Raw genomic sequence first — 22811 nt, 5'->3', positions numbered from 1 at the left:
GCAGCCTCTTGGAAAGGCGAACAATTCTAACCATGTTAAGTGATCTCTACAACAAATGTACAAACTTTTTTTTCCCACACTATGAATGTAAAAAGGTTTAAAGCTGAGAGCACTGATCTCTCTTGATATGTTTTAACTGATTATTAAGGATCTTGAGAGTGATTTGATAAGGTACTGTCTATCTTTTATTTAGTTAAGATTCAAATAAATTCAGCCCATAAGCCCTCTGCCCTTTTGAGAGCTTATTTCAAAACGTTTGCTCTCTCTTTTATGTGATTTTTACTGTATTTTGCTCTTGTACATTGTTGTTTATGTTTGTCTTGTTGCTGGGCAGGTATCCCTTAACAGATTCTTTCATTTAAACTGACTACCTAGTTATATAAAATAAAAATAAGTATACTGTGAAGAAAAATAACCAAATTCATAATCTCAAGGTATCCCTCAAACATAGGGACAGCCAGACAACACGTGCAGTTTGACTCACATTGTAAGCATCAATAATGAGCTTGATGACGTTGCTAGAATTGGAGGACAGCGTACCGACGGCCGATTTAGGAATAAGGTTTTTCAACTCCTGTGAGAGACAGAGCACAAACATCGATCAAGTTAATATCACAGACAAAGATCAAACACCTCAGGCAACATGAAACTAGGGGTTTCATTCCAAAACGTGTACATCCATTTGGGAAAAACTGCTATCTCTATTACTCTACTATTTAAAAAAAAAAGATTACTCCATCCTTAAAAACATAAATACTTTGTGAGAAAAGGTATTAATATGGTTCATCCCTTTAAGAGTAAGCCATACCGTGCCTTACTGCAATTCTATCAATCATTTTGTAAGACTAGCCATCAATTTCAAATGTGGGAAACCCAATTCTGAAATGTAACTCTTTATTAATTTTTGTATACAAATGATTAAACTTCTATCATAATCCAAGGAATGGAGCCCATAAACTATTTTTTAATTTTTTACAGTATATTTTTGAAAGCATATGATGTGAATTAAAGATAAAATCAAAGAACACTTTCATAAAAGAGGCTACTGGAATGTTATAAGAACAATCTAGAGAATAGAATCCGAAGTTTACCTTGTAAACAGGCTGGAACTCCTCAGTGACCGCAAAGATGGTCTGGATGTTGTGGTCGCTCAGTTTCTGGACCAGATGGGCGATGGATGGGTAGTCCTATCAAATGATGCATCAACACAGGCAATCAATAGACAATCAAACACAAATAATAAAGTCAAAGCCGAGTAGATATGATTGTAACTGAATGTAACTGATGTGCGTTTGAGCAAGGCATTGGCAGTAGAGGTTAAAGGGTATAGAAGCAAGCTTGTGACTGGAAGGTTGCCAGTTTGAATCCCAGACCATGTAGATAAATCTGGGTGTGAAGAGAGAATGAGAAACGCTCTCCCCTCCCTCAACTACTACCATCAACGTTCTCTTCAACAAGGTGTACAAAAAAAACCCACTTGCCCCATTGAAGCACCTTTGTGACCAACAGTATGAATGTCTTTTACTGGGTCAAGCAAGGTGTCGCTGAAATAGAGCACGCACCCTCAGTCAATTCTCCCTGGATATAAAAAGGGTAATAAATAAATCAAAATACGTACATAGTAGTGGCTCATGGTGTACATGTTGTTCTCCAGATGGCACTTCCCATCGTTGGGCAGGACGATGCCGCCCAGCTTGCCGTCTCCAGCAAAGTGGAAGCCGGCATCGGTGGAGAACACCAGCAGACGGGTCACGTTCCTCCAGCCTATCTGGTCCTGGGAACACCGAGATGGAGAGAGAGAGACATTTGTATTTTAGGCATTTAGCTGACACTCTTGCCCATCTTCAATTCCTAGATTTCTGATATTACAAGCAACGAGTAAAAAGCAGTGCAGAGGTCAAAGCCACATCATTTTGTAAGAGTAGGTTAGGCTTTTATTTGGCTTTTAATTGTTGAAGTATATATGTAGGTCGCACACAAAACAATAAATGATGCTTATCTGACTGCCTTCTTCAGTGTGTCCCATACTGAAGAAGGCAGTGAGCGAAACGTTTGTCTCTTTGTTTTCCTGTGCCAAAAAATCATCATCATCACTTACTGTTTTGTGTGTGACCTAAATATATTCTTCACCAGTTGTGCAAAGGATCTGCACCAAGTCAGGGGCTGAGCCCAAGGATCGATATTTTTCATTTTTCAAACTGTAAATATCTCACTTTGGAACCAAACTTCAGTCTTGATAACTTAAAGCAAAAGCACCAAGCAGTGCTGCGGATCAAGAGTTCCACTTCAATGTTGCTAAACCTCTATTTGCTTTTACTTGTCGACTGTGGTAGAAAGACTAGAAAGACCCTAACCCTCACCTGGCCAAACTTTGCTAAGGTCCTGGACCGTTCAGAGAGTTCAAAGAGAGAAGAGAGATTTTTCCAGACTTCGATCCATGCATTTTTCACATCCACTGCTGAAATGGATGTCTAAATATCCTTTGGTCTCGGCTCCACAGTAAAAATCTGCAAGCCTTGCTGATTCTCACCTCACAGACAGCCACCTGCATGATGGCGTCGAAGCCCCCCTCCGGAGAGTCCAGGTTGCCTGAGATCTGCTGCTGACTGACCAGCCGGTTGAACTCGTCGCCCTTGTCGGTCAGCTTCAGGACGTTCTTGTAGCTGAAGGGGCTGGTGCAGTTCTGGTTTCCCGTGCAGGGGTTGATGAGCCTGGCCGGCGTGGTGCTGATGTAAGGCATGACGGTCTTCTCCACAAAGGAGCCGAAACCTATAGAGGAGAGCGATGGATTCAAGGGTTTCAGTAGGAGTTGTGGCAAAGAGGTTCGGCAACACCTTTACATTGCAACTTTTCAATTGCTTGGCATCTTTTACAAGGAAGCTGAGTCTCTCCTACCAATTCTGAAGTCCGAGGTGATCTCCTGCATTTCCCTCATGAGGTCGGTGCCCAGGTTCTTGACGTTCTCCAGATCGTCCTTCATGGAGAAGGAGAGGTCCATAAGGTAGTACAGGTCGATGGGGTAGTCCTCAGCACGCTTGAACTTCAGTGGGAATGTCTGGGGCTCACCTGGTAGAACATTATGCCACAGTTTTTAAATGGTACATCGAGTTAATGCAACTGCAGCCGATGGAGCACATTTCAGCTTGTCCATGCTTGATCCATTGATCCTTATTGCGAAAAGAGGTTGAGATGGAGCAACAGCATGTGTCACAATCAGAAAACAAGCACCAGTCCCGACATGAAATATAAAAAAAAAAGAAGATTTTCAAAATACTATATCCATTTTGGAAGAAAACCTTAGTTTCAACATTCAATATCTCTGAAAAATAAAGAATCCAGTCTGTTCTCATTTGTTTCCCAACCTATTATCCTTCAAAAACTACCATAATTAATTGTAATTTTATGTTATCAATCATTAAATGGTGGACAACTCATGATGTACTTCCTTTTGTCTGCATTTGGGATTCAATTTATGTAAAGTGTCACATGACTATGAGCAGTATAAGAGTGACTCTGTTTATCTCATCTTTCCCAATGGAAATTTCATACAGGAATAGTTATTTCTTAGTTTTAAACATTACCCTTGATTGTGATTGGCTGAACAAATACAATACTCTCTGAAATGTTTTTGCTTCTCTTCCCACTTAACAGATTCGACCAGCTGTTTCTCTCTAATGACGGCAAAGCATGAAAACAAAGCGAAAAGAAAGGTTTGGCTGCGGGTGGCGAGTGTTTACCGGATCGGAGTGTGAGGGTGAGTTTCTGCGGCTGGATCTGGGTGATCTGCTCGGGCTTCAGTTTGTCCGCCACGTCCTTCTTGCGGTTGGTGACGGGTTTGTCCATGTTGACTTTTGTGCTTCCGCGGGGATTCTCGATTTTGGTCACGTTACATTTCCTCTTGTTCAGGGAGACGAGATCATCGCAGCGGGCCGACTTGGACTCGCCCTGATTGAGGAAGTTCTGTGTAGGTGATGAGAGGATAGTGTAAGATTATTTTTTTTTAGGAATTTTCAACAATCGCCATATTACTGAAGTCGTTTTACTGAATATCGCTCCGACTCCTCGACACCTCGGCTGTTGTGGGGATCAACCCTGTGACATACTGGTTACAAGACGGTCTTCTAACCATCAGGCCACTGTGCCACTTGATAAGTCTTTTATTATAATGATAATACTACTTTATTTATATAGGACTTAACTAACCTTTTCAGAACAAATGTTACAAAGTACTTCACACAAATCAAAACAAAATGTCAGATAAAACAAGTTTACATTAAAACAAATAAATAAAATAAAAAAATATATATATGAGAGTCGAGTGCTTACAGAAAGGCCTTCCAATAAAAATATGTTTTCAGGAGTATTTTAAACCAACCAAGCACAGATCATTGGTCAAAGCATCACACACAGCAGTGTTGTGGTTTGATCAAAAAGGACATTTTCAGCTTGGATGACATCAACCACTAATACAGCATCAGAATTGCCAGGAACAAAAAAATACACATACAGGAAATACAGGAATTTCTGCTGCTGGTACCGTGGGTGCAGAGACGTACGGATAGCTCCTGTAAATGTAATTTGTCTTGGTGCGATTGACGTGCAGAGACATGTGGACAACTTGCACAGTAACACAGTACACACTGACACGCATCGTCCAGGAACAACAGGACTTCACACACAGTACAAAGGGACAGAGCAAGACATACTATGGACAGTAGATTCAAGCCATCACTCCACATACACACATTCAAGGTTCTTCTTCAGCTGAAATCAAATATAAATCTCCATAAGGTTACAGTTTTTGTTTTAATTTCATTTTTTTCTTCTCATATTATTGTAAAGCACCTTGTAACCTTGTAAGAAAGGTGCTTTTCTGATGAATCCTGCAGCCTAATTTATATTATAGCTAGATTTAATAAAAATCTAAATGAACAATTTCTCTGATTTTCTGTGTTATTTCAACTAAAAAACTCACAGTAATCCAAGGTATGAATGTTGCAGATACAATTTCCATGATCTTTTGACATGATGAAGCACATAGTGGAATCTAGGATGAAGTCAGAGGACATTTTTGACAAATGAGGCCCCTGGGTTCAGTCCAGTTTACGTCAACTGGCCTCAAACTGTCTGGTGCGTAGGCCATTGTTCTTAGACAGAAGGAGAAAAGCAGAAACAGATGACCGGGAGGCCTGGCTAACAGTATAGCCTGGATGCACATGATATCCCACAAGGCACAGTGGTGGAGAGCTCGGCTGAGACAATGAGCCAAGTCAAAACAGAAATAGCGCTCCGGCCTAAATTCTTCAAAAATCTCGTGACCTGAAGAAGCCTTTTTCTCACCCTGCATCAATTCCTTACACACATTAGATAAGATTTATTTGACAGTTAAAATACCGTACAAATACAAGACCATGTATTGTCCGGAGGGAAAGTCAGTTTGCAGGGGCCGGTACAGAAAATTGTGCTCATTGTACACAACAGAAGAAAACATTCAACGCGTTTGCTAGATAACAAACTTCACGGTTAAATGATCAGTTTTGGTCAGAAAAGGAGGTGGACAACGTTTTCAGCAGTGGGCAGCACACACAACAACATTCATAGTCGTTAGTTCCCGCAAATACAAGCAAGAGCAGAAGCAGACGATGAAACTAGCAGTACTTAATTAAAATGACTGCCAAACCATGACTGTACTAAACATGATTTCACATGTCACATGATTTCACAAGCTTTTCTCGAAACCTATTTTTTTCAAGCCTGGACGAGTTTCTTCTGCAGTCTGACAGAGAAGTGCAGGCAAGATTTAACAGGAATGCTGCTCTGTCTTGACACATACCAAATCGACAATAACACCCTGACCAATGCAATACTATTCTTAGTTATCTTCTGATCAACTTAATTCACACTCATCGGATTCAGAGGAAGTACTGACTTATGTTAACCTCAACTGTATACTGTATAAAATGTGATACTCCACTGCTGTATTCATTCAGCAGTCGAGTATCACCACAGCACCACCACCACTAGAGGAAATGTCAAATTAAATTAACAGTATAATTCAGGCAAATTTCCCACTAAAACATAAGGAACCGCGATACTAATTTTGAGAATTAATAGAGCAGGTGGGGATTAATCCAGGCAGGGAGGGGACAGCGAGTCTCTCCCAGATTTTAACCAATGATGGTTGACTCTCCAACACTTAGGATATCACCATCCTGCAAGGACTATAACTAAAATGGAAAAGTATATATAGGTATACATAGGGTGTGTACTGTATGTGTGTATGTGTATGAATGTATGTTATTTGTGTGTATATCCTGCACGTATGAGGAAATTAATATACGAGGAGAAAGGAAAAAATATATATATACTATGTGTATTTTTTTTTTTTAGCCTGTCCCCCTTCAAATTAATCAAAATGATTAATGTACTTATTTCATGATATTGTATTTGAAATTCCATTATATTGTTTGATAATGTTTATTTATTTACTTATGTATTTTGAATGCATCCCATAGTATTTCCCCCCCACTTCCATACATGGACCCATGGAATTTAAATGTAAATGTAAAATTGCATAAGATCCTATATTTTTATTAGAGATTTTATCATTTTATATACAAGATGATGACTGGCTAGTTAGTTCTCATTTGTTCTTTGTGTGAAAAGAGTAAAGTTTAATAAAGAAAAGTATAAAAAAAAAAAAAAGGACCATAACTGGGACCAAAATGGCAACAGATGTGGAACCAAACCTAAGAAATGAGTCAAGCATCCCTCCTACACAAAATCACAGAGGAAACACTGAAAATGCCACTCCCACAGTTTGATCTTCTAGATAAGAAGCTCATTCATAAGATAAAATAGTCTGGCGGCGGCTTTAATGACTGAACTTACTTCGTCTGTGCACCAGCCACATGACTCGGCGACTTGGATGCATTCCCCACATGACTGTGCGTTTGCCTTGATGCACTCGCTCCCCTCTGAAACAGACAGCATATAGTATGTTCTTTTAGCCATGAGAATCACTATTCCCGTAAGCTCGGTAATTGAATCCAGCCTCTGTTTCTGGCTGCAAAACACTAAAAGTCATGCTGACAAAACCTCCAGGCAGTGCATCAAGTGATGACATCACCTTATAAAATAGCCTCGCACAGTTAGGCCAACAGAATCCACAGTGTCGTAAAACTATGAATGAAAAACTAAGACTGGAGGAGTATAGAATGGCTGAAAGCAAGGGAGTTTCTAATCTAGTATACAAGTGTCTTCTATTGTGCTTTAAAATGTAAGTTATTTTTATGTTAATGTATTTAACGTCTGCAACAATTGGGTGTCATACTTGGCCCAATGCAGAGAGAATGACAGCTCATAACTACCGAAAAGAAAATAACCAATGGAAATCTGAAGTTTAACAGTGAATACCGACTGAGTGAGCAGATATTTTGTTTTTAACCAAAAACAAAATTGAAAAAATGAAGTTCCTGCATCTTACCTTGCTGTGCCCCGCTGTCACCAAGGACCGCTAATAATGTTGCTATCAAAAGTAGCCGCAAATCCATCTGTACCAAGACAAACACAGAAAGCAGAAAGGGTTTAGTCGGACGGAGGGGAACATCAACATGCAGCAAATACATTTACATTTTCAGCATTTAGATGAGACACTAGCATCCAGAGTGACTTACAATGAGGGTCAAATAGTCAGTGGTGCCAAATATAGTATTTCACATGATAGTATTGTCTATTCAAGACAACTAACTCACAAAAATCTATAGACTCTATAATGGAGCATGCAGTACTGTTGCAGCTGTAGAAAGAAGTGCAGTAGGTGTCCAGTATTGCATTGGTACAGTGTATCATTAAGTAGTTATATAGCTATACTTATACAGCAGGGACCACTCAGGTAAAACTTATTTTGTTACTACTGTCAGTGACCGAACAGACAAAAATATAAACAGGAAAAGATTTACTGTGATGAAGAACGGGTGTGTATTTGTGTGTGTGTTTGTGTGAATGTGTATTTTGTTGTGGTTACAAAGGTTAAGTGCGGTACAGTGAGTCTTAGCATTTCTTCTAATAGTGTCAAAACAACCGCAATGTTCTAGTTGACATCATGAGATGCTGACTGATTAGTGTGAACACAGAGCAACAATTCCTGCTCACACAGGAAAAAGCATTCAAGTGGGTCTTTAAAAAACACTAGTCAACTACAACCTGTTCTTCTACCAGCTGCAGAATGTAGTACCACATCTCAATACCACAGCAACAGAAAACATACAGCAATTTGCCACTGAACAAGGCACTTGACCTGGCATTTATACATTTCTCTGTTTTTGCCTACAACTTTTATGTTTGCCATGATGCCTCGTTCATGGCCTGGTCTCTTTAAAATCGATTTTTAACTTTCAATGACATTATCTGGGTAAATACAGGGAAAGAAAATCTTATCTTTCATTTTGTCTATGTTCCTGTTGCCTACCATGCCATGTTTTATCAAGGATCTTTCCAGAAGTTGTGGCAAAATGCCTCAGTTACTGTTAGGTGGCAGAGAGGAGGAGCCATCCATTTAGCCTATTCCAAATATGGAGGAATTATTAGGCCATGTTCAGCTGGCGTCAGCCGGCAGTCCCTCAATACTACCACAAACCACGATGCTACATTACTTTCTGACTGGGGTTGGAAACTTGCACGCCATCACAGGCCTTAAGGTACATAGTATCTCTACAGGGGATCTGCAGATAACACTCGACAGGAAAGATGCAGTAGGTGGTAGAGACACAGCTCAAGTGAAGGAGAGGATATTTACACTGACTCTTAAGGTGTTTAGTCTTATCCAGAGTGACATCCAATGAGTCTAACAGCACAGCAGACAATGATTGGAACAGAACAGTAGTAGTAGTTTAAATACAAAGTTGGCCAACATTTCAAGCAGCCGACAGTAAGGAATGCAAAGCAGAGAGGGGAGGGAGAGAAGTATTTGTGGCTTTTTTAAGCCGTCCTATGATGCCTCCCTACCACACTCAGCTGCCAAGCATTCATCACTCATGGACGACGTCAAAAACAGAGCTAAATAAGGAGTAAAGACTGGAATCATCAATGTGGCTGAAAATCGTCTATTTCAATACTGTCCAATATTGCAAATTTAGCATGACAACACCTTGGAAACAGCCGTCGTGGTGGGCCAACATTCCTATTAAGCTAGGTCTGTGCAGACAAACCTCCAGCCAAGGCCACAACTCCATAACAGAAAACAGAGAGAAGCGGTAGGTGTGTTCACGTTTGTGTGTGCGTGTGTGTGTGTGTGTTTTCCCATATTTGGTCAGGTAGTTTCATGCCTCCTCCTCACTCCTTGCCATTCCCCGCAAACCCCAGTGACACACTTCCTCTGACTGCCTGCCCAATCCTCAAAGTTAGGAACTCGGACCAACTCTCCCTCTCTTTGCCACAGTAAGATACACAAAGGAAGTAATGCAGTGTTGACAGTAGCTAAGTCAACAGCTGAGTGGTGACTCAAAATAGGCATCCCTTGTTGGATATTAAAATGTTTCAGCTATTTTATATTTCAAAGCATCAGTGGGATAAAGGGATCATTTTAAGGAAAGGAAAGAGTTGTTTTATGGGTAAATCTATGGTGATCACCAGCGAAACTGGTGATCTCATGTTCCTCTGAAGAAGCTCTGTGAGAGAGTTGCACATTTGGCATAAATCTGCCAAGGCATAGCGCTGCAGCACTGCAGGTCAGAGGCTACAGGCTTCTAGAAAACAACCACATCCTGTGAAGCGAGGCCTAATGGCCAACTCTAATTTGAGTTCCCCCAAGAGCTTTAGCGATAATAATCATACTGCCTATGGGGTAGGATGACCTCATGAAAAAAAAACCTAAAAGAGCCAAGAAAAAGACAAACAAAAACAGATCTTAAAGTGGTAAGATGAGCAAAAATTCATGTAAAGTGGGATGATTTGGAGAATAGTGGAGAGGGAAAAACTCTGACCAATCTTGGAAGGTTTAAGACAAAAATTTGACACAAGGCAATAGTTGTAAGAAGAGAAAACGCTCAAAATGCAAGGGAAAAGTGTCCAAGTTTTATCTGTAAGTGAGACGCTTCATAAAATTCAACCCAACACTAACTGCAAAGACTCTCCACACCATCGAGGCTCCTCCCCAACATTCCTGAAGACCAGCTTTGTTTACGGCTCTGGGGTTCGTCCTGCAAAGGGCAGCAAATTGCGGGGACTTGACAGATAGCGAGGCATTCAGGGTCCACCCCCACCCCCCCTCCCAACGCCTGGGCATCATATGAACGCAACAGCATTGGCATGAAGGTGGTACTGGCAATTATAGTGATCATTTTGGGGGGTGACAATTTTAAGAGACCTAGACCTACACTGAATGTACAAAATATTAAGGACATCTTCCTCATATTGAGTTGCGGCCCCTTCTTCACAGTCCACATCTCAATTGTCTCAAAGCTTAAAAATCCTTCTCCAACTTGTCTGCTTCTCTTCATCTAGGCTATATCTCCTCCTTTGTGATTGATATAGATTTATGAAATCAATGAGGGATAATGGCATTTACCTGGATTCAAGGCAAGACAAGCTTCATTTATATAGCACAATTCATGCACAAGCTTGCCTTGCCTTACCTGGATTCATCAGTGTCCCTAATACTTTGTACATTCAGTGTATTTCAGGTAAATCAGTTTCAGAACGTTCTTATGTACGTTATAAAGTTTGGGGTAACTGTACTGTAACTGTAAAACTTGCTAGTTTTGTGTGTAACTGAATTTAATGTGCCTTGCCTTTTTAATTTGTAGGCAGTCGGTGCAACTGGGGGCATTTCAGCAGTGAGGGCTGAATGCATGTAGGAAAAACACTGAAATGACCGTTGGAAGGCCAGACATCACAGGTTGAACAGAAATGAGGAACTTAAACATCTCTGCTTCCACCGCGCCACCTTCTCCACTGATAACAGCTGATAGCAGATTGTGGCAGACACAGCACTGACTCAGTGATGAGGTCAAATCCATAACAGAAACTGTGTTAAAACTGTTGCCAGAACTGTGAAACGTGATTAAAAAAAAAAGGACAATTGGACACTGAACGCTACAAATTCAGCAGAAATAGAAAAGTCAAAACAAGCGTCTCGGTCAGTTAGTTTCAATTAACAAAGACGCCTTCTAGTCTGTGTTTAACACATAACACTCATATCAATAGCCCCATTCACACATGGGAGATGTAACTGCTGGATGGCAAAGGTAGCGTGTGTGGGTCCAACAACTGCTTCCCCAAAGGGACCAGCAGCTGAAAATAAGGCTAAATTATTCTGTTTCTCAGGTTTTTTTTAATTTGTTTGTTTAAATTCCCATTAATGCAAGGGATTTCAGTTTGCTAATTTTTGCCATGGGCTAAGGAGGCTAGTTAAATATTGTCCTAACCACATCTTACACCATCTCTGACATCTGCTAACAAATTTAGGTAACACTTTGGATTAGGGAACACATATTAACTAGTAACTATGGGTTTTCCCTCAATAGTTTAATAATTTCCCTCAATAATATGTGATACTGTCACCTTATAAGCCCAAAACTGAGCAAAGCATACCAAGAGCCTGACTCATGCAACAACTTCCTTACCAATTAGGAGGTTATTAATGGAAAACTCATAGTTAATTGGCTATACTTGTAGAAGCCACTGAACAACAGAACTAATAATGGACCAATACACTACTAATATGCATGTCAATAAGAAACTTAATAGTTAATATGTGTTCCCTAATCTTAAGTGTTACCCATATTTATGTTTACGCCTGCATGCTCAGAAGATCTCTTATTTCAGCATTGGTCCAGTTTTTGTCAACTAATTCAACACATTAATGCTTAAGTCATTCCTGCTTGATCTATTAATGTTATGGTTTTGCTCTCACATATCAATCCAGAACTTTTACAGAAATCATACTAGGTGTTGACACTGCACTGTCTGCCATTCGCACAACACCAAAACAGGAAGGTACAGTAAAACGCATCATAAGGCATCATGTGTGAAAATGGCTTCATCTGACTAGTCGGTCTTGTAATGATCTAATTTTGACCTGCAGTATGAGCCATACAGCTGGAACGGCATGTTCCACTAAACAGTTGGGAAAATCAGTAGACTACACATGGGAAACCATGACACAACCTGGCTGGCAGCCAGTGTATGACAGATGGAGGGGGGATATCAGGTTAAAAAAAAAAGCTGTGAATCAGTGATAGGAAACGGCCAGTGAGTTTAAGACGAAACTGATCCCCGCACCACCAAGAGGGACGAGCTCAGCAGTGTTATATGATGAAAACTGACAACTGCTCAGATGACAAAGATTTTTTAAAGTCTGATTTGTTGCGTGAAAGTCTGTCACACAAAATCCCACTTACTTTTCTCTTACAAAGTCTGTGTCTGTAATGCCACTCTAACACCCTCGTTTCTGAACTGCGTCTCTATCTCTCTCTCTACCTCTGACTAACTTTCCGTCCCCCCCCCCGCCCCCGTCTGACTCGCTCGCTCTTTTGTGTCTCTCGCCCTCTCCCTCATTCTAACAAATTTCCTGTCAAGCAGAAGCTATGGGCTATGAGTTAGTCAAGATGACAGACTGGTGAGCCTAATATTTAGAGTAGTTGGAATAAACTCTGTGCCGAACCATGACTTTGTATGGTCAGGTTGGAAACAACAGAGACAGCACACGCTTTGCATCTGTGGCTCTGAATGTCAACGCAACAATCTTTCATTTACACATCTACATCCATTATAAACGGCTCAGCAGACGCTTGTAGCATTTTAATAATAATAGCCAAAGCTGCTTACCCTTTTTCCAATATGAGAACATTAACTAGAAGAAGACAGCAGTGTTGCCAGGTATCTCCCAAAGGTGTATGTGCGGAAATGTGCGAATGTTCAGCCAACTTTGCATGGATACATTCGTTTTAAAGCTGCAGTAGTCCATTTTTTTTATGTAAAAATCTTACCAGCCTAAATCACAAAGCAGGGCTGCAACAGAGCGTCCCATCTCCACTAATTGAGACCGTAGATTCACCTAATTTCCCCCAAATTAAATTCTGGTGTCTGAGTATGGTCACTGGTGAGAAATCTTCTCCACACAGAAAGGAGACGAATCAAAACTTAAGAGTGAAAGGCAAAGTGTCTCCTAAACAGCAGTAAGTGTTTTTTTGTTTTTTTTCATCGTCTCTCCTTTTCGTATAATAGCAGCTGTTGAGTATTTTGGATACGGACACACTACCTCCTTACTAAAAATCAATTTCAGAGCAAAGCTTTCAGCAGGGAGCAGCAGGGATAATTCACAGGCCCAGACGTGATGTTTTATCAGGAATTTCTTCCAACAGCTGCTGGGGGAAGAAGAACCGACTGTAACTCAATCCTGCAGCCCTCCTTGTTACGGTCCGCTGCCTGCCATCAGCTTCAGACAGGTCAGAGGCGCTTGATTCAATCTGCAGTCTGAAAGCACGCCTCGGGGACCAGTGGCACGCTCTCTGTGATGTAAATTCACCCGAGCATTCCTCTGCTCACACATCTAGCTGCCCTACAAAGAATTGACTCCCTGTGTGACGTCTCTACGCCTACAAAAAATCCACATGAGAGTGACATTGTTTTGGTCACGTTTCTGTGGTGTGGGAGAGGCAGGGCTGAGAGAACAGTGGAGCACGATGTCCAATGAATCATTCAGGAATGGATGTTGTTGTCTGAGAGAATGAAATGTTGAGGAAAACTGAATTACTCGAGTATATGGATTTGTGCTTTGTCCCGTATATGTGTGGTGTCTTAGGTCAGTGATTCTCAACCTTTTTCATATCAAGGACCCCTAATTTAGTCAACACAAGGGCCACAGACCCCAATTTGATGAGATTTTGTCTCTCAGACCCAAATCTGAAAATATTTGTATTGTTACCAGATACCAGTGAAACTATGATCAAAATAATCATTCTTCTACATTCTCTAATTGTGTTAATGAAATAATGGGGAGGTTTAACAATAGGCTACATCAATTTGCTGGGGACCCCCTAGAACGCCCTCAAGGACCCCTGGTGGTCCCCGGATTCCACGTTGAGAACCACTGTCTTAGGTGACTTGCTGCTGTAACAATCTGAGTGTCCCTCTGGGATTTATTAAGTTCTTATCCATCTATCTATCCATCCATCCATCCATCCATCCATCCATTCATCCATCCATCCGATGGACCTTCTTCAAAAATTTGAGACTGGCATCTACACGTGTTCTGAAATGCCTTGTACAGTCTTATTTGCAAGCCGAATACTTTTATTTGCATGTGATCAAGAAGATTTCAACAATTACGACCAATCACCAGCTTTTTCCGCTCACTGTGCCTCTCCTACAAGCAAGTTCTCGAGCAGCCGGAGGTTGAAGTAAATAAACCGACCTCTAGCAGTTTCAGACAGCATGAGTAAGCCTATTACCTGGCAATCTGCTTGAAACAATCATGACTTGTCTCAGCCACCAACAATGTCTGCTAGGCTGCTGGTTTCCAAATTGGGGTCTAGGAACCTCCAAGGTCCTTCAGGGGGTATCCAATGGGTCCCATGAAAATGAGGAATACTTATAATTCACTATTATTTAATTCATTACAATTACACACAATTAGAGAATATGCAAGAAGAATGACTATCCCCTCTGTTCTCATCCCACCTACAGTATAGTCAGTTTGAAATTCTGTACTAACCCAGGTCTACCAACAAAATGTTTCACAGATGACAGCACCTTGCACAAAATCTTCACAAATGGTGGTCCTTGGCCTTATGTGCATCTATTCAAGGACCTTTGAGACCAACTGTGCAAAGCTGTGTGAGAAGAAACAGCTGATTGTTGCATCTAAAACTGCTGGGATTTTCCCTTATGGCGGTGGCTTCAATGACACTCAAAAACAGGAGTTAAACATGAGGGCACTGACTCAGACTGTGTAGACATGTGTCACCTCTAGCCCTTTATTAGAAACTTCCCCTGTTCAATGACAGTGCCTTATTGATTGTTATTAACTAGGAGAACCCACTAAGCAAAGTCTGGGGGAAAGAAAGACTTCCTCTGTAGAGATAGGTTAACTCAGTGGTAGAAAAGTATACAATTATCAATTAAATAAAATATAACCACAACACATTGTCCTTAGTTGGGGATAGCCAGGGTCAAATAATATCAAGTGGTAGTCCATGGGCTAATATGTATCTATATGGGGGTCATTCAAGTGAAAAAGTTGGAGAACCCTCACATTAGCTGATCAACAGTAAATACTCAACATGTTTACAGGCTCTGCAGATTATCTGTGTCTTCTTAACCCCTCTATGACCTGTTGCTGCAACCCATAAGGCTTTGAAAAGACAAGCCTAATGTTTGCTAAAGGTGGAGCAGAGCACATCTGTGGATGTTTAGTAGGCTAATGGTTAACAAAGTCCTGGTTTAGACTATGGAAGACCACACTCCAACAAACAATAATGTTCCAACAAATGTTTATGGTATAGGCTAGTCATGTTGTTGTGATACCAAAGTTTTGACTTTGGTACCAACACCAGGCCAGGTATCAGAGTTTTGATTCTAAAATGATACCATATGGCAAAAATGTAAACATCATAACTAAAACAATAATCAAAAATGACATGAAATCTAACACTTAAAGTTGTTTAATATGCAACAACTCTACATGTTAACTTTGTTTTACCCCCTCAGATCTTTTGATGAGGACAGACACTACAAAAAGCGTTTCCTGTGGGAAATGCTTTTGCTGATGCACAATTTCCCCTGCTCTTGAATGCTGGTAGCAAAATGGCACGCTTGTACAAATGCAGGAGGTGATCATCAGAAGTCGTCTGGTGCCTGATTTTCAGTTAAAGTGGCAGACAAACATCACCTGTGTGTAAACAAACAAGTTTTTACAAGTATTTACATTCCTGAGTGTGAATTTTATGTAAGCTGGTGATGGTAAACAAACAAAATAGAGTATCAGTTCTGGAAAAACTCGAGGATAGTACCGTTTCTTTAAATCAGTACCAGTACTCAGCATAAAACTTAAGTACAGAAACACAAACAGGTTATCGCATGCCAAAGCTGCCTCTTAGTGCATGTATCAGAAAACTTAAGGTTGAAAACAACCACTATGTGTTGCTCGCACAAGGAACCACAACTGCATTTGGTTTCTTTATGGCTCTCTATTTCATGTGAACAGCGGTTAACCACATTAGGCATCATCGACCACGCTGTGTGACGCAATTTCTTTTTCCCATGAAAGAGAGAAGTGCACATTGGTCAACTCCAACTTATGAATCTATGCATGTGAAGGAGGTCATTGGTGAAAAAGCACCCATGCTCAGTCAGCTTTCCTTAATTCCTTAATTTAATTAAGGTTAATGGATAAATACTAACACAGCAGGTGTTGTTTTGTACCTTCTGCTCATGCTGCGTCTGCAAGCTTGTTTCTTTAGCGTGAATCATGAAGAGTCTGTCAAGGAAGAGTCAAGTCTGTCGCTATTGGTTGCTTGTTATATCGCCGATGTAAGAATCCAGCTCAACCCGGCTCATTCTACTGTCAGTCAATGCAAGTCGCCCTGGATTAAAGCATCAGCTAAATGGCTAAAACTGGTCGCATCATATGACATGATTTCTCATCAAATTATACTTATTTGTGGCAGGTGGTCCGCCACAATATCAAACAAGCTCACCACAAACAAGACTCCCTAAACTGAAACAACAATAGCACATTATCAAAACTTCCTGTGCTGCGTGCCATGTGTTTTCTACCGCTCACTATGTAGGCCTACATCTTACCCATCCAAGCCCGCCACCGCTACATGTAACTTAACACCGCTATCATACTCAATCCCAAATCTGTAATGGATTTATAATGCTGCAAACTGTGAAGAACTCATTGAGCTACACACGGACTGGAACCACTAATCCTGACTGTGTTGGTGCCTTGCTCTTTCCACTCCATCTATACAGGACCACATCTACACTCTGCATATAATGTCTGTATATTTTTGCTGCACTTATGTTATGATACACAAACTCACTGAGGCAAATTGCTTGTACATGTATGGTAAATGTGTCTGCTGATAAAACAGACTGTTTAAGGGCTGATTAAGACCCAAAACCCAATTGTGGCCAACATGACCCAATCACAGAATGTGGTTACACCTGGCATTTTAATACGATTTCTGAGATGTGACTCTAAAGATCGGATTCCATGAGATCAGATCACTGTGCATCCACACGTGGCCTGAAAAAGGCTTTCATGGCTGTACTGCTTTAAATCTGTGTCTGCTTTACTTTTTCCTGTCACCTTCTCCATCTCTTTACATTGCTTGTACGCACACTGTGTCTGGATTGTGTCCAGACTACACCAAATTCAGATCACAATGTGAGCCCCACCTCTTTCATATCTGGTTTTGAAGATCTGAAAGCAATGTGAGTAGAATCCAAATTTTTGTCACATACCAGTCACATAATGCATCCAGGCATGATTGGATGATAAAACACTGAAACGGCAAGTGTAACTGTAGCCAAAGAACCTCCATGAGAAACATGTATTCAAGAAGTAGGCTATTTGTATTCAAAACAAGTTAGCATCAGACACAGTATATAAGAAAAGCGATAGGTCTCACTTCCAACTACTTCTGTCTTCACTGAAAACTGAAAACAGTCTAGCAGACTAGACTGCTTCTTTTTTGGCTGGGAGTCAATAAGAGAGTCTCACATTCAGACCAAATCTTTTTTTTCTGGAAGAGGTTTATTTGATTTAGGCAAAAGTGCGTAATGTTTAAAGTCTTGGTAAGCTATGGATAGCAACGTGAGATCCAGATGTGTCTTTGAATTAGTAAAAACAACTTTTTCTAGCAAGTGCTCCTGTTTTGCACATGCATAGTATGGTGAAATGTGATATCAATCATGAATATTCTTCATTACCCTCCGCCAAGGAGTGCCGTTTGTTGTCTGTCTGTCTGTTTGTCTGTTAGCAGGATTATGGAAAAACTACTGACCCGATTTTCATGAAACTTCATGGAAGGGTGTAGCATGGCCCAAGGAAGAACCCATTAAATTTTGGAGCAGATCCGGATCCGACTCACGATCAAGCAATAATAGCACGAACCTTGGCGGAGGTCTGCGCTCTCCGAGTGCCCTTCTAGTTAGTTATTGTATAATAATTATTATAAATATTACAATATAAATATGGCTATTATTCATCAATATTGTAATTTTACATAGTGGAAGATTATTTTTCTCTTCCCTCCTTCTGCAGTATCTTTGTTAGCATTGTTTATGTTGGGTGGGTCGTCTGGTAGACCATAAAATGAGATGGGTGCCCATCCCCCCACCTCTCTCTGCCACCCGGCCAGCCAGCCAGCCGGCCCCCACCTGCTGCTGAAAGTCACAGTCCACTCTCTGTCCATTAGGTCTCTTAGCAGCTCAGCAGGACGCCACATCCATTTCCTTAATTAAACTACACCCGGCCCGGCCTGCCCTCTGTTTTCCTTAACGGGCTGTGGATGGATGAGGAAGAACACCTCGCTTTTAACTGTAAATGCAGCGTGTTTAAAAGGAAACCCAACCTAAACACAGGAATGCCTTCTTTATCCAGTGAACCTCTGCCATGAGGTTTGATGTGATACTGAGCTTAAGTCCTGTCCAACAAGACCCTGTTTAGCAGGTGAAGTCTGCCTCTGTCCATGGTTTTTACACCAAGGAACACAAAGGAAACAAGTGACTGACTTCACATTTTAGGCATTTGGCTGACACTATCTAGGGCAACTTAAAGTGAAGGCACCAGTAGAAATAAGCTTAAATTCTTACATAACCAACATTATAAGAAACCAAAAATCAGGAGTCCCAAAATCAGAGCCATAGCGCCCAGACAACATTTTCGCTATCATGCTAGAAGAGAAATAAGAACTAAGGAGAGAGGCAGAAGGGATTTTTGTGTTATTGTAGATAATTTTGACATGCATGTAGACCTAGGCTACATTTTAACATAGGTTAACATACTGTAGGTAACATAGGTTTTGTGTTGTGCATGTACGTATCCACCAGGTCAATTCCTCATACATGATTCTGATTCCGTTATGGGTTAAATCCTTACTGCTGTACATTTTTTTTCTTCAGTTCTTGACATCGCAGAACGACTTGTTTGGGGCTTGTCTGTCATATGGGGCCGGTGGAGATCCCAATCTAACATCCCTCCTCCTCAGAGAGATGAGATAACGCATTCCGCCTTAACAAGTACCATACTATGTCGCGGAAAAACTACGTAACTGCAATTTGGGTGTTTTTCCACTTCTCACGCAGAGTTTACACGGTCATTTAGGTGTTGAGTGAGTTTCGTGACCCGCCTGGCCCTGGAAACCTGTTAAGAATTACAGAAGATATCCGGGCGTCCTCTCTGCTTGATTTTAAATCAAGTAACTACAGTACCAGATCACAGGACTGGTCAGTTTTAGATACTCTGCACATAAATACAGAACTTGGAAAGGCTGCATTTGCAAAGGGATTTGAAATTAGACTTTCTTGAGCTCCTGGATGTTTTAATGTGTTAATCTCTAACATTTTCCTTGATTAATGTGACTGTTTATTCTTGATTATTAATGTGATTGTTGATTATTATAGTCTCATATAGTCTATCTCGGTTGTTCGAAAGTTTTTGGAACGTCTGATTGACTTGTCTGTCATTTTCCTTCTTCTTTGCACGTTTTCTCATACTCAGATCTCGTTTGAAAAAGAGATTTGGATCTCTATGGGACTACCTGATAAAAACAAAAAGATTCAAATCAATGAGAAAACATATTTTCTTCATTCCTGGATTTTTTTTCTCTTGCAGATATGCGTGTGTTTAAGGACCCAACCCCGGCCACACATTCGCAAAAGATGACGTTGAGGTGAAAGGTTAGGCGCTGTCCTGGCTCTGATAAATGTTTGACCAAGTGTAAGAGCTTGCAGTTGCACCTTCTCCAGTAGTTCTCCAGTTTTCATGTCTTTGCTGTGAGGACTTCCGGGTATCTACCTCCAATTCAGGCCTTAATACATGGGATGGGGGGCGGAAGGTGTGAACCATGACCCTAGGGCTCGGCTATATTGACAAAATGAAATATCACAATATTTTTGAGCAAGTACCTCATTATCGATAATGTGACGATATTTTGGGGATGAATATCGCTGCTTTTCAGAAGATATTTCAAATATTTACACATGAGAAAATTTTGAGAAACCAGCATTAGTAAGCCAATGTGGATATGATGAAGAACAGCTGATTTCACTCAGCTAGAACAGTCAAATAAGTTCAGAAAATTGTACCGGCCTAACTGCAAAAGATAATTGTATCGCAGCCTTTAAGACCAGAAAAAGACAACATTTAAGCTACATCATGATATTACGCTACCCAAAATCCCAGAGGATCTCTAGTCTGATATCACGATATCAGACCCACCCCACCCTCTCCCACGCTGCTACGCCTGTCATCCATGACTCATATCTGGCCTGCAGGGGGGTAAAAGCCTGGTGTTGAGTAAGGGCTGACAGCAGCATGGGGAATGACCACTCATACTGCACCGGACACTCCTAACCGACCCGGGCTCCATTGTGCTGAAACACCAAAACAATGTAACTAAGGGAAGTGACTCAGTAAGCTTTGTGGGGGGGCGGGTGGGGGCAGTGGTGGCTCTAGCAAAAACGTCTCCCCTAAAGTCTACAATTACAAAGCCTGGTGTTGCTTATACTGTATGTATCCATGTAATCTGTACATTCTGTCCAAGATCAAAGACACATGCGACTTCACACCTCGATACGGCGCTGTTGCTATGTGATTATGATGTTGTCTATAAGCCAAGACAGGCTAGTAATTAGACCGAGCCATTTTAGCCCCCCGTCGCTAAATTAGGCCTTGCGGCAAGAGCGTGGCGAGCGTGGATTACTACTTTCACGCAGTTCAACAAATCATTCCGAGCAGCAAGCTTCTTCTTAGATTCATGAGAAAAGGGGAAAAAAAAATCACTCCCTCAGGCTATAAAGTCTTCTTACAGGAAGAGAGCGAGGCAGGCAAGACCCATCTTGTCAGGCCTACATACTGCACAGTCAACCGGCCTGAATCAGAACTGCGGGCAAGGCTGAACAAGAGACTCTGGTTAACCAATCTGGCTTGTTGTAATGCGTCCTGGTCTTACTGTATCCCCAACCACAGTTTATTCAGTCCATAAGGCAGTTTTGACCAGACTGGGGTCAAGCTGTGGGTATTCTGTACTGTGATTTTCACCAGAGATGTCACTTAAGTCTTCCTCCATGTGTAGACTCTTTGTTAGAAGAGAAAAATAGCAGAAACAAATGTTAAAAGATTTGCAGAGACTCTGTGCCAAACTTGGAATACGTCCTGGATGGACAACAAGACCCAAATGCTTTAACTGTCACTTCCCAAAGAATACCAGACAGCTTTGAAAGATGTTCCTCACTTTCCAGGGAGACAAAATGGATCAGACTGTATGTGGTTTTCTAAAGTCATTAGTGGCTCATAATTTCAGACAGCCATTTCAGGAATCAGAACGGTTCAGACACCATCCCTGCCCAATTCCTCTGGAAAACACCCAAGTCCTCATTTTCTCATTTGGTGTAAGCTGTTCAGCTCTCCAACATGTCTTTGCAATGTAAAACTTGTCCCATATTCCTTTATGAAACAGACCTACAGATCCTACAATAGCCTATATTATACAAGGATGCTATATGAGTGTCACAACAAAGAAGAAGAAGAAGCTAGTATGTCAACAAATTCATACCACAGAAAATCCTATAGGAGATTTAAAAAATACTTTAAAGTCACTATAAACTCACTATTGAGTGCCACAAACACAGTTTAAGTCACTATAGGAACATTGTAGGAATATTACAGTAACACTATAAGATACACCAAGTATAAGATCACTATAAACTCACTATTGAGAACCACAGAAAGCGTGGAAGTCCCTTTAAGGAATATTTTAGCGATTTTTCAGTAGGGTTAAAACTAGCTTTGACACTGAAACACCAAGTAGGCTGTTTTAAAAGTACAATGTATTACGTTAGGATGAGGGGAAATAAACAATGTTGAAATGGTTATCCTGATACATTACATACAATCCCACAAGCTTTAACCACCCATACTGCCCTCTTCGGTCATACAAAGCGGCTCTATGGCCTACTTTCTGTAACGTTACAAAGCCGAAAAGGAGAGTTTTTTAGAGGAGGGGGAAACACACATTTATGACCTTCAAATACACACACAACACCACATCTCACAGGCCTTTTTGTTGAAAAACATTACTGGATAGACTCTGTTGAGGAAAAATGACTAAACAGACTGTCTTTCGACCGCTAACATCCACACCCAAACTTTCCCCCTTGAAGAGATGCATTCCTTCCTTCTCCCCTTTTGTCGTTTACATTGTGTTTCCAGTCGCCCTAAAACATGGCAGACTGGTGAAAACGTTAGTAAATCTGGGTTAAAACAACAAACTCACCTTGTGCTCTCCGGTATTTTGTCCTCTTCTGTGGATTCAGAGCAACATTTGCGCCCACAGAGTATCCTCCTTTAACGAAATAAAAACGATGTTATTGAGACGAAGGCTACAACTGTACTGAGAGGGTCCGGTTTTTTTTTTAAGCTAATTTCTCAGCAAACCGCACCGCTCCCAACTGTCAAATACGTAACGTACCGAATTCAAATGAGGGTTATCTTACAAAAACGCGAACATTTAATGCTTAAAAAAATGAGGTAAGGGGCAAGGAGTCCAGCTCGCCCGAACACGTTACAGTCGCCT

The 22811-nt window shown here is 41.0% G+C and overlaps 1 protein-coding gene across 2 annotated transcripts in view; it reads right to left on the bottom strand.

The window, feature by feature from the left end:
* Positions 1-22811, bottom strand: part of LOC139657599 (integrin beta-1-like) — a 33393-nt gene extending 10582 nt beyond the window's left edge. The window contains exons 1-10 of one of the 2 annotated variants that reach the window (XM_071535501.1): positions 22707-22801; positions 22512-22580; positions 7487-7553; positions 6892-6977; positions 3738-3960; positions 2896-3066; positions 2531-2769; positions 1619-1774; positions 1092-1187; positions 485-574 (exon numbers count right to left, since the gene is read on the bottom strand). In XM_071535501.1, coding sequence (XP_071391602.1) covers positions 485-574; positions 1092-1187; positions 1619-1774; positions 2531-2769; positions 2896-3066; positions 3738-3960; positions 6892-6977; positions 7487-7553 — 1128 coding nt within the window. In that variant the 5' untranslated portion in view covers positions 22512-22580; positions 22707-22801. Of the gene's footprint in view, positions 1-484; positions 575-1091; positions 1188-1618; positions 1775-2530; positions 2770-2895; positions 3067-3737; positions 3961-6891; positions 6978-7486; positions 7554-22511 lie in introns of both variants that reach the window. The other variant, XM_071535493.1, reaches the window with a different exon arrangement.

Source organism: Centroberyx affinis, unplaced genomic scaffold (genome assembly GCF_046629955.1).
Source record: "Centroberyx affinis isolate AG114_WGS23_722 - 3 ecotype Tasmania unplaced genomic scaffold, CSIRO-AGI_Caff_v1 ptg000177l_1, whole genome shotgun sequence".
In the NCBI taxonomy this organism is placed as follows: domain Eukaryota; kingdom Metazoa; phylum Chordata; class Actinopteri; order Beryciformes; family Berycidae; genus Centroberyx; species Centroberyx affinis.
This window is presented reverse-complemented; position numbering and strand designations above follow the sequence as displayed.